The 15188-nt window shown below is 48.7% G+C and overlaps 2 protein-coding genes across 5 annotated transcripts in view; one reads left to right on the top strand and one right to left on the bottom strand.

The window, feature by feature from the left end:
* dcst2 (DC-STAMP domain containing 2) overlaps positions 1 to 9001 on the bottom strand; it is a 47359-nt gene extending 38358 nt beyond the window's left edge. Inside the window, exons 1-3 of one of the 2 annotated variants that reach the window (XM_037274925.1) lie at positions 8852 to 9001; positions 5991 to 5996; positions 2442 to 2495 (exon numbers count right to left, since the gene is read on the bottom strand). In XM_037274925.1, coding sequence (XP_037130820.1) covers positions 2442 to 2488 — 47 coding nt within the window. In that variant the 5' untranslated portion in view covers positions 2489 to 2495; positions 5991 to 5996; positions 8852 to 9001. Of the gene's footprint in view, positions 1 to 2441; positions 2500 to 3880; positions 4135 to 5990; positions 5997 to 8851 lie in introns of those variants that run through there. The other variant, XM_037274926.1, reaches the window with a different exon arrangement.
* Positions 2580 to 14977, top strand: dcst1 (DC-STAMP domain containing 1). Of its 3 annotated transcripts, XM_037274935.1 has the most exons (17): positions 2580 to 2685; positions 2800 to 2856; positions 2935 to 3060; positions 9411 to 9485; positions 9570 to 9698; positions 10270 to 10409; positions 10585 to 10750; positions 10818 to 10961; positions 11028 to 11149; positions 11218 to 11375; positions 11451 to 11550; positions 11612 to 11707; positions 11784 to 11910; positions 11989 to 12105; positions 12202 to 12344; positions 14643 to 14735; positions 14858 to 14977. In XM_037274935.1, exons 1-17 carry the CDS (start codon positions 2649 to 2651, stop codon positions 14936 to 14938), a joined length of 1911 nt encoding a protein of 636 aa, XP_037130830.1. In that variant the 5' UTR covers positions 2580 to 2648; the 3' UTR covers positions 14939 to 14977. The 3 variants fall into 3 exon arrangements, with proteins under 3 accessions (XP_037130830.1, XP_037130832.1, XP_037130831.1); XM_037274937.1 differs by lacking the exons at positions 2580 to 2685; positions 2800 to 2856; positions 2935 to 3060 and adding an exon at positions 9095 to 9251; XM_037274936.1 differs by lacking the exons at positions 2580 to 2685; positions 2800 to 2856; positions 2935 to 3060 and adding an exon at positions 9095 to 9330.
* Positions 14978 to 15188: the final 211 nt, after the last annotated feature.

Genomic DNA, 15188 nt, shown 5'->3' with positions numbered 1-15188 from the left:
GGGGTGGATGGATTGCAGAGCATGAGGTTGGAAGTTAATAAAGTGGCTCTCGTCACATCAAACTACAGTTGAACTCACTGGTATCTTTGATAACACGACATGGTGTCAGAAGTCCTGTAGATGTAGCGTGGTAGTGTGGAATGTCTGGTAGAGACAGCAAGGAAGATTTAGGGGACCCAAGTTTCTTTCCTTCTGGAGGTGGATGCAGTGAGCGACAAAGAGCGCCTGTGGCGATGGCGGGACCGAGTGCCAGTTTCAGTATCCAGCCGCCTGAACCCTTCGATTTTTCCAAGCCACAGGAGTGGCCCAGATGGATAAGGACGTTCGAGAGATTTCGAGTGGCAAGTAGCCTACATGCTAATCCGGAGGAAAATCAGGTAAACACGCTAGTGTATTGGGCGATGAAGCTGATGATATTTTGCGTGGACTGGCTCTGACGGAGGATGAAAGGCTGGAATATGCGGCAGTGCGGGATGGGCTGGAGAGCTTCTTTGTGGTGAAAAGGAATGTGATCTACACTACCGTTCAAAAGTTTGGGGTCACAAAATTGTTTGGGTGACCCCAAACTTTTGAACGGTAGTGTATATATTTATTTAGATAATTATTTATAGATTATATATATAATCTTCTGTGTAAAAAATCTTATAATATATATGTATACTTATATTCATAGATTATATATAATCTTATACAAATATAAAATATAATTTATAATATTTAATTCATAATATTTTATTATAATAATATTTACACTACCGTTCAAAAGTTTGGGGTCACCCAAACAATTTTGTGACCCCAAACTTTTGAACGGTAGTGTACGAGCGGGCTAAATTCAACCTGCGCAAGCAGGGGGAGGATGAAACGGTGGACTCTTTTCTAACTTCTCTTTATGCGCTGGCTGAACATTGCAATTACGGGCAGCTACATGACGAGTTAATTAGAGATAGACTTGTTGTAGGGCTGTTGTCGCAGGTGGAGTAACTCTGGATGAGAGACAGCGCTTTGAGGATGCTAAACTATACGTGGACACCGATGGATAATTTGCCAGCGAGCACTGCGTACTTGGATGAGCTGAGGGAGCAGCTGAAGGGGCACAGTGTCTGCAGGCGGGTGATGGCATTGTGTGGAGAAGGATGGCCTGCACACAGCTAGACTGAACCAGGACTCAAACTGTATTGGGCAGAAAGAGCGTTCCTCACAGTACAAGATGGACTCTTGCTCAAAGGAAGCAGGCTTGTTATTCCTGCAGCGATGAGAAACCAGGTTCTCGTCAGACTACACGAAGGCCACTTGGGAGTGGTTAAGTGCCGTGAGCGTGCACGGCAATCAGTATGGTGGCCTGGGCTGAGTCAACAGCTGAATGAGTTGGTTCTCAATTGCCGAACATGCTGCAAGGAGAGACAGAACAGCATGGAGCCAATGATGCCGTCAGAATACCCAGAGCGACCATGGCAGAAGGTAGGAGCAGACTTGTTCACACTGGGAAGGGACAAGATCAACAGATGTCATCACTCACCTGAAATCAATCTTTGCACGCCATGGCACCCCAGTGGTGGTGGTGACAGATAACGGGCCTCAGTTCTCAGGTGCGGCCTTTGCAGCATTCGCAGGGTCATATGGCTTCGGGCCTATCACGAGTTATCCCGAGATATCCCCAGAGCAACGGGGAAGCCGAGCGTGCGGTCAAGACTGTTAAGGTTCTTTTGAAGAAAGCAGCTGACCCCTACCTCACGCTGCTAGCGTACAGGGCGACCCCACTGTGGAATGGTTACAGTCCGGCACAACTGCTCATGGGCAGGAGGCTCCGTACAACGGTTCCGGCGTTCCCAGTGCTGCTGACTCCGATGTTGCCGGACAGTGAGGCAGTCATTCACAAGGAGAGGGAGAAGTCACTCATCAGTGATGCGCAACGCTACAACCTGCGACACCGGGCGCGGAATCTTGACAAGCTTGATCCTGGGAAGGAAGTATGGATCACAGATCAATGAGCCACAGGCGTTGTGGTAGACAGTCACCCTACTCCACGTTCATATATCGTGGAGGGACCCGACGGGATTGTCAGGCGAAACCGCCGTCATCTCATCCCTATGAGGTCATCACCAGAGCGGCATGACGATACACCGCAATCCCTTTAGGGTGTTCCTGGACAGAGTTCCTCAGAGCCACCGCAGCACACCGCACTTGAACCACCACCTACTCCTAGAACCAGGTCTGGGAGAGCGGTGGTGAGACCAAACAAGCTGAACTTGTGTGAGAGAGACTCAGAACATTTTATGTCAGTGCCTCCCCAGTCATGAACCTCACCGCACGTCAGTGGTCTGTGTGTGTGTGTTTGTGTGCGCGTGTACGTGCGTGTGTGTATGCGTGCGTATGTGTGTGTGTGTGTGTGCGTGCGTATGTGTGTGTGTGTGTGTGCGTGCGTGTCCGAATATCTGCTTTACCTGCTCCGGTGTCGCCATGGTAACCAATTGACTCCACTTCCGGTCATCGCGCGACTGACTGGAGATTGTCTCTAAAAAGAATTAAATAATAAAAACTTATTTTGACATGGCTTTGGCTCGTCTCCCTGTTCTATTTTCAGGTTTGAAACTTAAAGTTGAACACGCACGTCACGCACGAGGAGGCGCATTCACAAGACGTCACGTGCCATGACGAGCCGCACGCATATGACGTCACACATCGCACGTACGTCGTGTTGCAGTCAAAAGGGACGGGTCAGGATGATTAACATATGATGATCATGATGATGCTTTGATATGCTTTTATCACGATTATGTTATTATTGGGAACGGCAAGCAGGAGAGGCAGAAGACGCTCGTGGCGTCATCATGATTCGTGACGAGCAGCCTCGCAGCAGTAGGTGTTTTTATTTTCTTCTTTGCTGTTGGAGTATTACTGGTGTGACGCCCACTTGTGGGGGTGACGTACTCGCAGCTGTGGAGCAGCTGATCAGGCGCTTTCTCCCACGTGGCTGCCAACGCTTCCTCCTCGGCCAATCGGAAGAGCTGCGGCACGCTTACGTCATCCTCCGAGCTCTCTTCGGCGCGCTGAGCGGCGCAGGTAATCAAAGCGAAATTCGCGAGAAGACAAGACTATGGGGGACGGACTAGTTGGACTGCTGCTGGACTCGCTGTTGTGGTTTTTTTTTACTTTGTGGCCAGCCCAGATGGGAGTTGGGAGTGACATTGTCTCCATCGAGTTGTCTCCGTCCCGTCTGACTTGCTTCGCCTAACGTGTCAGCCATGCCCATGGGCAAAAATTGATTGGCCGCTGCACAACTTAAAATCGGTCGCTTAGCCCAGGGGTCGGCGACCCAAAATGTTCAAACAAAAAAAAACATACCTGTCTGGAGCCGCAAAAATCTAAAAGCCTTTTATAAGGCAACATAGACTGTCAATACATAAGCTGTATGCATGCCAACTATTAAAATAATTAAGGAGGCTACAAATACAAAATGAACATTCACGATTAAATGTTTATTTTCCCTGCAGCGCATCCTGGAGAGAATTACGCACCACATGACAACTGATGTACGATAAGCCTATTGCTACTTCAAGTTTAGCCGAACTTCCATTACAATATTAATGTCTTGTGTTTTGTTGCGGCCCATTAGAGTTCACGTACCTGCATCGTTGCATAGCAGAGCTGTCTGTTCGACATCGGTCACGTCACACGACTCGTCACAGGCCATTGAGAAAACGAGCTGAATTGATGCCCTTGATTTGCTGATTTTGTTTGCCGTTTTAACTACCCTTTCCTTCACTGTTTTTGCGGCGAGAGGCATGTCTTCAAATTTCTGAATGATCCCGTTTTTTTTTTTTATTTAAGTCCGAAAATAGGCACTCTGGTAGTTTAATGAATGAATCCTTCATGTACTCACCATCGGCGAATGGTTTTCCGAACTTTATTATCTCCCGGGCTGCAAGAAAACTTGCAGCAGTAGTAGAGTTTGGAGATGCAATCCTCTTCTTGAAACCGTTTTCTCGGTCCTCCAATTTCTCCAACAGCACTGCAATTGCACCTTTCCTTTCAGCTCCAACTGGGTGATCGGCAGCAAATTTAGCATGCTTTAGCTGAAAATGTCGCTCCAAATTGCTCTTCTTGTGATTTGACAACTTCTCATTGCAAATCAAACATGCAGGCAATCCTTCGGCATTGGCAATGAAAGCAAATGGTTCAAACAGGTGTTGTGCTAGATTTGGTTCCCCCGTGAGATTTTGTTCCCCCTGCCGCGGGAGCGCGCACGCCTTATTTGGAAAGAGAAAAACCGATGTCGTACGGCGTCGTACGGCATCAGCACTATGTTGTTTTCAATAAAAACATGAAGAACTCACGTTTGCGTCAGTCAATTTTAATTTTTATAAAGGATTATTCTCATTTGACGTCTTTAAGTTCATCTGCGTTCTGCCATTGAAGCGGGGTGCATTCAAAGACCAGTCGTACAGACGGAACACTCATTCACTTCACCAAAAAGCAACAATATAATTACGTGAGCTCTTTGCATAAACCTCGATGCAAAGAAACTCCTCTTTTTGGGTACCGTTACATGCTACAAGGAGTATATATGACAAAGGAGACTTTCTACTTAATTGTGATCATCATTCATCCATCCATTTTATTACTCAGGTATTTTCAAAGCAAATCAATATTGTTGCATTTATTAATTTGCTTTAAAATGACAGCGCAATATAATTAAAAGCGGACACTATAGCAATGTCAAACGTGTTCATTTAAGAAAAAGCCACACACGTTTTGTGATCAAATCTTTCATAACGAGAATGATTTGAGTGAATTGATTTGAATGAATAATTGAGAAGAAATTTCAGTTCCGAAGGCTCCTTTTGTCCCAAGCAAAGTGACAGGTGGTGGGGAGGGGGAATAAGAATTGTAACAGGAACTCTATAAAAAATGTCAAGCCGTGAAAATTTGTGCCCCCCTCCCATTTTGAGAACGGTAAGTCCTGGACATCGACTGGCTTTTTTTCTATCTGTTCAGGTTGTGTGGCAAATTTGAACAGAATCCCTCATTCCTAGGCCAAATTACAGGGGGGAACACATCCTGACGCCGGCCCCGTGAGGATATGTTCCCCCCCTTATTTTGAAAACGGTGAGTGCTGGACTCCAGCTGTTTTTTTTTCTGTCTTCCTGGGGGTCAGTTCAGGTAGTGTGGCAAATTTGAACAGGTTCCCTCATTCCTAGGCCAAATTACAGGGGGGGAACACATCCTCACGGCTACCCCGTGAGGATATGTCCCCCCCCCCCTCTTTTTTTGAGAACGGTGAGTGCTGGACTCCAACTGTTTTTTTTCTGTCTTCTTGGGGGTCTGTTCAGGTAGTGTGGCAAATTTGAACAGGTTCCCTCAGGAAGACAGAAAAAAACCAGTTGGAGTCCAGCACTCACCGTTCTCAAAATAAGGGGGGGGGAACACATCCTCACGGCTGCCCTGTGAGGATGTGTTCCCCCCCTGTAATTTGGCAGAGGAATGAGGGAACCTGTTCAAATTTGCCACACTACCTGAACTGACCCCAGGAAGACAGAAAAAAAACAGCTGGAGTCCAGCACTCACCGTTCTCAAAATAAGGGGGGGGGAACACATCCTCACGGCTGCCCCGTGAGGATGTGTTGCCCCCCTGTAATTTGGCAGAGGAATAAGGGAACCTGTTCAAATTTGCCACACTCCCTGAACTGACCCCCAGGAAGACAGAAAAAAAACAGCTGGAGTCCAGCACTCACCGTTCTCAAAATAAGGAGGGGGAACATATCCTCACGGGGCAGCCGTGAGGATTTGTTCCCCCCCTGTAATTTGGCGTAGGAATGAGGGAACCTGTTCAAATTTGCCACACAACCTGAACAGACCCCCAGGAAGATAGAAAAAAAGCCAGTCGATGTCCAGGACTCACCGTTCTCAAAATGGGAGGGGTGCACAAATTTTCACGGCTTGACATTTTTTATAGAGTTCCTGTTACAATTTTTATCCCCCCTCCCCACCACCTGTCACTTTGCTTGGGACAAAAGGAGCCTTCGGAACTGAAATTACTTCTCAATTATTCATTCAAATCAATTCACTCAAATCATTCTCGTTATGAAAGATTTGATCACAAAACGTGTGTGGCTTTTTCTTACATGAACACGTTTGACATTGCTATAGTGTCAGCTTTTAATTATATTGCGCTGTCATTTTAAAGCAAATTAATAAATGCAACAATATTGATTTGCTTTGAAAATACCTGAGTAATAAAATGGATGGATGAATGATGATCACAATTAAGTAGAAAGTCTCCTTTGTAATATATACTCAGAGGCGTAGCCAAGCCGGGGCGAGCCGGGGCGGCGCCCCGGTTAGGACTCCCTGCGCCCCGGTTGAAAAAAATCGAGCTTTTTCGATTCTTCATTTTCATGCCGTTTTTTTCTTTCGGTCTTGCGCGAATGTGCTTGCGCTATTCTATGTGCGCGATGTTATCCATTCACCGTTTGCCTCCCGGACCCGGATGTTGTTTTAGCGATCAGCGAACGGCGTGGGTGATGTTCGATTTTTTTTCCTGTGGGCGTGCGCCCCTACTGGGAAAATTCCTGGCTACGCCTCTGTATATACTCCTTGTAGCATGTAAAGGTACCCAAAAAGAGGAGTTTCTTTGCATCGAGGTTTATGCAAAGAGCTCACGTAATTATATTGTTGTGCCGCAGGCTATGACGCAATTTGGCTGTTAGACGCAATTTGGCTGTTTGACGCCATTCTGAAATTCGGCATTTTAATATATTTAAAACTACATAAATTTTTACAGCATAAGAATGTTTGTGTCATGATTAACATCTAAAAAACATATTTTGAAAATACCACCAACAACAAAAAACATATTTTTCCATTTTCACGCATTTTTGCAAAGGCTCCAGGGAGCCGCTAAGGTGGGGCTAAAGAGCTGCGGGTTGCCGACCCCTGACTTAGCTTATTACCCAAAAAGCGGTGTGAGCAGAAAAGTGCGAGAGCAACATTTTGTCTTTTGAGCTCTGAAAACAAGTCGGCTAACTCGGCGACGTCGACCACTCAAATTACTAGACACTCATATTTGCGAATGTTTGGCCATGTATGCAGAGCCGGTTCAGACCTCCAGGGGGCCCTACGCAAAAATATGTCACGTCCACAAAGAGAGACCAGAGAGACAAAATTTGATTGACTCAAATTAAGTTTAATATGAATAAGATTAACAATTACTCAGTTTTATATAAACAGTTGCTCTACCCCCTACTCAGTAACAGCATCTACAGAAGTGTAAAAATACAACAGGTTAGTAGATAGGTAAATAGAGGTAACAAATTGGCTGCACTTAAATTCACAGCATTTCCTCAGTTAATAGACTGCCCCATAATAGTAGCTTGCCTTTTAGTAACCTGGTCTAAAACGTTTTTTATATCAATTAATACGTTAAGAAGTTGTGGTGAATTATCTTCGATGTTCTGCTGGTCTCTAAGATCAAACGGTGGATAGGTGGCTGGCTCAGGGCAGGAAAACTTCAGTGACACACGGCTGATTGGGGAAAGATTTTATTCAACCGATGTCAGAATTGAAGTGTCTCTCTCTAGCCAAAAAAAGAAGTCCCCTTGTCTTCTCCCGCCTTGGGTCTTATACCCCGCGCCCCCCCTTACTCTTACTACTTACGCGCACGCACACGAGGGCTGCTGGATGTCCTCTGACCTCCCAGCCTGCCTTGTTGATTCTAACTAAATGGCCGATTCCTGTATCCTGGTGCCAGGAAGTCTGCCTTCGTGGCCCAGGCCCCATAAAATCCTATGCGTGCGTGACCTAGTCACCTCTAAGCTTAGAAATGAAATATACATTGCATGAGACCTAAATAAAAATACACTACATATCAGTGGCGTAGCCAGGAATTTTTCCAGTAGGGGCGCGCGCCCACAGGCCCCACAACCAGATGTTTCAATGTAAAAAAACCTTATATTTTTAACATATAGTTCCAGGGTAATAAATCAACTCAGTAATCAGTAATAACTTGGAATTTCTTAGAAGTACAACCTTGTTTATTGAACATAGATCAGCAGTTACAACATCCATTCATATTGGAGTGGTATAGCATAATGAAATCCAGGCAACATAAGAGAGATTCATAACTGAGATTCAGTATTTTACTTCAATAACTACAATGAATAACAAATACACTGCTATAATGAATATGAAAAATATATGAGCCAAAAATATAGTCCACCTTGGGTTGATTTAGTAATATACATTCTAAGAAAACACAGTCACTACTATGAGGGAAGGAGTGCTGATTAGAATGATCAGTTTCTGAATTGGTCTCATCAGCAGCAGTAGCACTAGTTGTACCAGTTGGCGTTGCACTGCCACTCGTGCATGCAGAACCATTCTCGATAGTGATTGTGACACTGGCACTGCTCGACTCTGACTCTGAGTCGCTCCCGAGTCGACTTTCAGGAACTCTACCAATGCTACAGCTAGCGCGAGAAGCATCATCCTCTTCCTGACGATTTTTTGCTTTAGGTACACCAAAGAAATCGGTAATTCGCTTTTTATTCATCTTCATGTAGGAGAAAAGAAATCGAACATCACCCACGCCGTTCGCTGATCGCTAAAACAACATCCGGGTCCGGGAGGCAAACGGTGAATGGATAACATCGCGCACATAGAATAGCGCAAGCACATTCGCGCAAGACCGAAAGAAAAAAACGGCATGAAAATGAAGAATCGAAAAAGCTAGATTTTTTTCAACCGGCTCGCCCCGGCTTGGCTACGCCACTGCTACATATTCAATATGTAAAATTAATTAATGGCAATGGGTAGCCTCACCACAAAAAGAGAGGGGTTACGTTGCCTTGCTCACCTGACTGCTGTTGTCTTGGCTCATTGTCATGAAGACTACTCTTTCTTATGTCATTACCTGATTTAAAATGCCGCGACGTCTTTGCGGGTAGGAGTCTACTCTACGACGACACGCTGCTGCAAGCCATGCAGCGCTACACGTCTAGACAAGATATAACACGTAACAGAATGATGACGTCGCGTGAGGCCTAACGCTAACAGCATAGTGCGCATATTGGGCACGCCAGTACTGCATGTATGCTCCCGACGCTCTTTTCTGGCGGCAGTAATTCTCCATGGACACCAAGACGTGATTCTCAGAGCTGAGCCCAAGTGGAAAGTGGAACGAACCAGAGCAGATGGCCGCGGCTGCATCTTTTATTCTATTTTGTGCTTTTTATTTTCTTTCTTTGCTTTTTCATGTAAGTCCTTGTGTTGACTGCAGAGAAGTCTCAACTCACTACGGCGACTCTTTGTCTCCAGTCAAACGCGCCACACAAGGTCTACAGGCGCTAAGTCACACTAGCGCCAGCTGCCCACTGCATAACAAAGGATGTCGTGTGTTGTGTTTATGTGAGCAGCCATGTTTGCCGCCATTGCACCGGGCCTGCCGCTGACTTTTTATCACAAGCTGGCCACAGGATGTGTCTTTACGGGTGAGGAGGAGGAGTGAGGAAGATGAAGATGATGTCGCATGGACGACAGGATGCACGTGTGACCCTAGTTGTGGCCATTTCCAGGGGCCTGCGCGTTGGGCGGGGCCACGTCATCGGTCTTCAGGTGCGCCGTCCTGCTGATGTTTCCCACCATCCTTGGCGCCCGTGGACGTGCCTTCCTCATGCTGCTCGTCCTCTCCATGCTCTACTCAGGTTGACGCACGCACACACACACACACACACACACACACACACACACACACACACACACACACACGCAGCAAGCTCCCCTTTGACAGCGCGATGGTTGAAAGTTGAACAACAAATGATTGGCAATAAACAGACAATAATGTCATCACAACTCCACTCAGTCTCCCGTCACAGAGGTCCCCAGTCATGGTGACCAAGTGTCCTCCAGCCCGGTTGTGAAAGAGGAAGGGCTGTGAAACTGGGTGGGCCGAGTGGTTTACAAAAACACTCCAAACTGTTTTGGGGGCTGTAATCGGGCCGACGTGCTCCCTCTCACAAGCTCCACTTGGGAGGCAAGCGGGAGCCATTTGGACCAGCTGAGGGACGAGCGGCTGACAAGTGCATTGCAGGCTGTTGAGAAAGGAGAGCCTGTGCCCGAGATGGAAAGACAACAACTTGACAACAGCGCCCTTTCAAATCGTGGTCCGGGTTAAGAGCCAAGATCCAGACCGGGGGGGGCAACGGGGTGCCATGAACAAGGGTGTGTCTATCAAAACAAAGAATTCTTGACAGGCAGGCGCCTGATGATTGACAGGTCCGGTGTCCAATATCCAGCACAACATGGAGAAGGCCACTGCGTCCCTGACTTGCAATCTGGAACTTCAAGTGCGCAACACCAAGTTGCTGTGGAGAGACGCCGTCACGCCCTTCCACAAGGTGGCGGAAGAAGTCACAGTAAGGCCCAAATGTGATCAGCCTCCCTCTATTGCTCCATGGCAAATCAGGAGGGCTTTGGTTGTAATTTGGCTCGTAACGGGTTTGTTGCATGACAACTGCTCAATTTGCGTGAAGGCGGCATGCCACTTGCCGCCCACGTCACTCGCTTGGAAATGTTGTTGTGCGCATCCAGCAGAATGAAGCGGAATTGAAGACGAAGGCTAGCAGCGCCCGCGAGGCCTTTGCGGCCGTCCGGCAGGAAGTGCTCGCCGGTGGTGGCACTGCCGCCGCCGGGCGCTCAGCCGACCGGACTGGCACGCAGAAACGCTTTGCCTTCAGCACCCTCACAAAGTGTGATGGTGAGCCTTCCTCGTCCACCTCGTCTTTGTCACGGTCGTCGCCAAGCTTGTCTCCTATTACGCGTAGGCATGGTCAAGGCGGGCATCCGGAAGTGCGCCGATTGGTTCTCCCGCAGGTGGGAAGAGTGTGTCCAGGTCGTCCAAGTGCCCGTCATCAAGAACATCCTGTGCGTGCCCATGAAGTTTAGCTTCCTGTGTGACATCATGAAAGGTCAGCCAGCACGTGGCCATCCTCGCGTGGACATCCACGACCATCTTTTGTTCCTGTGTGCCTCAGTGATGACGGGTTGGTGCAAGCAGCACATCCCGGTGGAGAAAAACTTTGGTCAGCTGTTCGATCATCTCAACGCTTCGATGGATCTCCTCAGCACCGAGTTCACCAGCAGGGTTGTCTACAAGGTGGTGAGAGCCCTGCGTCTGCCAGTCATATATCTGCATTGGCGCTCAGCGTCGCTGTGTCGTGACAGGAACATCGGCAGCGGACGGCACTGCACGGGGAACTGGCGGACGGCGACTTGATGCGGAGCATCCACGAGTCTTTCCGCCAGCTGGCCGCTCGCACACGCCGGCTGCTGGATGTGCTGCGCCTCCTCGCGTCCCTGACCTTCCTGTCCGTGTTTGCGCAGTAAGCCAGCGGACGGCCCTCGCCTAACCCTCACCGGCACCGCCTCGGCCATCCTCACTCCCTGCGTGTCTTCAGGTCTCTGGCTTACGTCTTGCGCTTCCAAGGAGACGTCTTCTTCGATAATGTGTACCTCACCAAGTACTTGGGCATCATCGACCGCCGCAGGAAGTCGCTGGTGAGGCCGTCGGCATCCTTGTTGCCTTTGTCACCCCTTGTCCTCACCTGTCTGTGTTCAGGGCAAACAGCATTTGTTGCCCCTTACGCCGTCTGAGAGACGCAACTTTGTGGACCCCTGGAGCCCGAGAATTCACCCCGAAGAAGTCAAACAAGTGGTGGGCTCACTCGGCGTGCACGCTCCCGCCCACTCGCGCTGGAGCGCCCACGTCACCCTTGTGTGTGTGTGCGCAGCTGGCGAGTGTGGTTCAGGTGTTGTCTGTGCTCCTCCTGGCGGCGGTCCTGCTGATGGTGGACGCATCCATCTTTCGTGTTCTGGACGTGGTCAGCAAGCACACGCACACCACCTTTAACGTCAGCAGTAAGATGCAAATGCGGCTTGCCGGCTTCCAACATAAACACGCAGGCGGTTGATTGTTGGCGGGCGTGGCCTCTTCAGGCACCCAGCAGGTGGACATCCAAGTGAGTGGAAACTCGATTTTGGCCCGCCTCCTGCGGAAATCCTTTGCTGCATTCAACACATCCTCCAGCGTTCATGTGGTATCCAACAACCAGCGTGAGTCACTTGTTGGGGGGCGGGGGTCTCTCGCCGCTGGCTGATGATTGATACCTGGGTGAGCTTGCGCCCCCATCCCGCTCCCCCTCTCCGCAGGCTGCGTCACTCCGCCCTCCTCACTGGCCATCTCGGCGTACGTCAGCATTGCCTGCTGCCTCCTGCTGGCGGCGCTATCCAGCTGCCTTCAGGTCTATACCAACCGCCTGCGCAGGGTCATCGCCGCCTTCTACCACCCGCAGGTAACGCCCCCTTTCACATTTAGCGTGCTGTTTCAATCGGGTTGACTTTTGTTTGGACTTCCTTTAGCCTTTTTGTGTTGTGAGTGAGCTCGCAACTGTTCAAATGAATCAACGATTTGGAGAATCCGAGGGACTTCTTTCAATTTGTTTTGGGAGTTGTAGAGGTTCTCTCATTCTGCTGATCTCCATTAAGCAGGCAGAGAATTTTTTCCACAAGAAAATCATTTTTGAAACGATGCAGCAGATGTTGCGGGCGATTGCACCGTCCACCGACCTTGGCGTCAAGGTGTCCGCTGTGCAGCTGCCAACCAACCGACCGACCCGGTGGCGCTGGATTGACTTTGTACTTTGAAGCACAATCTGGCAACGCCAAATGTTGGAGGCTTTTCAGGAGTATATTTCCCGGACGTTTTTTCTTGCGCTCTTGGTTGCTGTGCTGCGACTTTCAGGGCTTGAGTACCGTAATTTTCGGACTATAAGTCGCTCCGGAGTACAAGTCGCATCAGCCATAAAATGCCCAAAAAAGTGAAAAAAAACATATACGTCGCTCCGGAGTATAAATCGCATTTTGGGGGGCAATTTATTCGACAAAATCCAACACCAAGAACAGTCATGAACGAGCAACAACAGGCTAAACGATAGGTATGCTAACGTGACATAAACACAAACGAAGAGCCGAGAACGGCCCTGACGTAACATTCAGAGTTATTTAAAAAAACTATTACATAAATAACACATTTATAAAACCATCTGTGTCACTCTATTTCATTAAATCCATCGATCGTCCTTTGTCAACAATGGGTGCGCGCCGCTGACGGCGCTTGCACTTCAAAATATTCCACAGGCCCATATAACGATATATAAATTAGAAATCAAATAACTATTATATAAGCAATAATATTATCAAACCATCTGTGCACTCTAAATCATTAAATCCATCGATCAAATTCCTCGTCCTTTGTCAACAACGCCGCGCGTGAGCCCTGACGTCAGCCTCGTCGTTATTCCACAGATCTAGTATATAAATAGATTGTAGCGTTAACAAAGTACAAGGAAAGACGTGGGTTTGGTAAACGGCTCTTTATTTAACAAAACAAACTTCCAGGCGTGTGGCGGCGTGGACTTCCAGCCACGGAGGTGGAAGAGAGATCCATAGAATAGGACCGGGCGTGCGTAAAAGCCATGACCGAGCCCCATCCACCGTCCCCAGACAGCCACCCGGCCGAGCGCCGGCCCTCGACTTCCATCCACGGAGGTGAAAGAGAGCTCAGTAGAGTAGGACCAGGCGTGCGTAAAAGCCATGTCCGAGCCCCATCCACCGTCCCTGGACAGCCACCCGGCCGAGCGTCGGCCCCCGACTTCAATCCACAGAGGTGAAAGAGAGCTCCGCAGAGTAGGACCGGGCGTGGGTAAAAGCCATAATAGTTTTTCAAACCTTCTGTGTCACTCCAAATCCTTAAATCCTTCAAACTCTTCGTCCGCCGTGTTACTTAGAAACAAAGCCGCTAATGATGCCGGTAGTACGTGGGGCCCTTCGTCATCTTCGTCGTCCCGTGATCAATCTTTGTCCTTTATGTAAACAACCGCCGCGCCACGCCGCGCTGCTGACGTCACTTGAAATTCAAATTACAGTAATCCCTTGCTACAACGCGGTTCGTTTATCGTGGTTTCACTTTTTTTTTTTTTTTGGAAAATTTTGAAAAAAAACACATATAAGTCGCTCCTTATTATAAGTCGCCCCCCCCACCCAAACTATGGAAAAAAACGCGACTTATAGTCCGAAAATTACGGTACTGCTGGAGCCGCAGACACGAGCGCCAACTAGCGGCGGCTCGTCTCTCGTACACAGCTGCCGACCTGCTCCAAAATGCCGGACCAGATTGTTGACCGCTCGGTTGTACGAACGAGCCTTCCAAATCATTTGAATATCCGTTTGTCACTTGCCGACTCGTGACATGCCGGATCAACGTCAGCCGCTTGGCCTTCTGTAATAATATTGAACAGGAAAATCTTTTTGAACAGTGGCGCTCCTCCTTGCTGGGGATATAGACCTCTGCCGTGAACAGCAAAAATCCCCGTCGCCCCAAAAGTTTGAGCGCTGCCCACAACATGGCGCCAAAGTATGGCGCCTAACTACTAAAGAAACGGAGGCCCGCCCGCTCGAGTAATACATTTCTTAGCGCGTCGTGATACGGCTTTTACGACAGCCGAGTGCCCTTTGGCGAGACACCGCCTGAGGGAGCGCGTGCCTGCGTGAAGATAAGCCAAATGCACTCCGCGTTTCTTTTTGTCTTCCAGAGGGAGAAAACACGAATCTTGTTCTTGTACAACTGCACCCTGTACAGGAGAATCCTGCACAGGCCGTCGTGCACCCAACACACCCGCACCAATGTACGCAAACGCATTCGAACGTCTGCACTGCGCCAGGAGAACGCCCCCGTCTTCTCACCCGTGCGCGTGTGCGCGCGTGCACGCATGTGTGCGTGCGTGCGCATGTGTGCTTTCGTCCACAGATGTTGGAGTGTTTGTCTCGGCTGTGTCGAAGACGGCGGGAAAGGCAGGAAGCCTCGAAGAATGAGCTTCAAAGTGTGTGAAAAGCCAAACATCACATTAAACTCATTTCAAATGTCAAAGGTCAGATGTCATGCTGGCAACACAAAAAACGTGTGTGGGGATTTTGTGCACGCTGATGACGTCGGCTCATGTGTGCCATAAAGCAGGGGTCCCCAACCCTAGGTCCGCGGACCGGTACCGGTCCGTGGGTCACTTGGTACCGGGCCGCCAAGCCGCACAGAAAAAAAAAAATGAAATCTTTTAACGACGATCAATTAATTCAGGTCAAGA

Source organism: Syngnathus acus, chromosome 16 (assembly GCF_901709675.1).
Source record: "Syngnathus acus chromosome 16, fSynAcu1.2, whole genome shotgun sequence".
Taxonomy (NCBI): Eukaryota; Metazoa; Chordata; class Actinopteri; order Syngnathiformes; family Syngnathidae; genus Syngnathus; species Syngnathus acus.
Note: the sequence above shows the minus strand (reverse complement) of the source record. Positions and strands in the feature narration are given on the sequence as shown.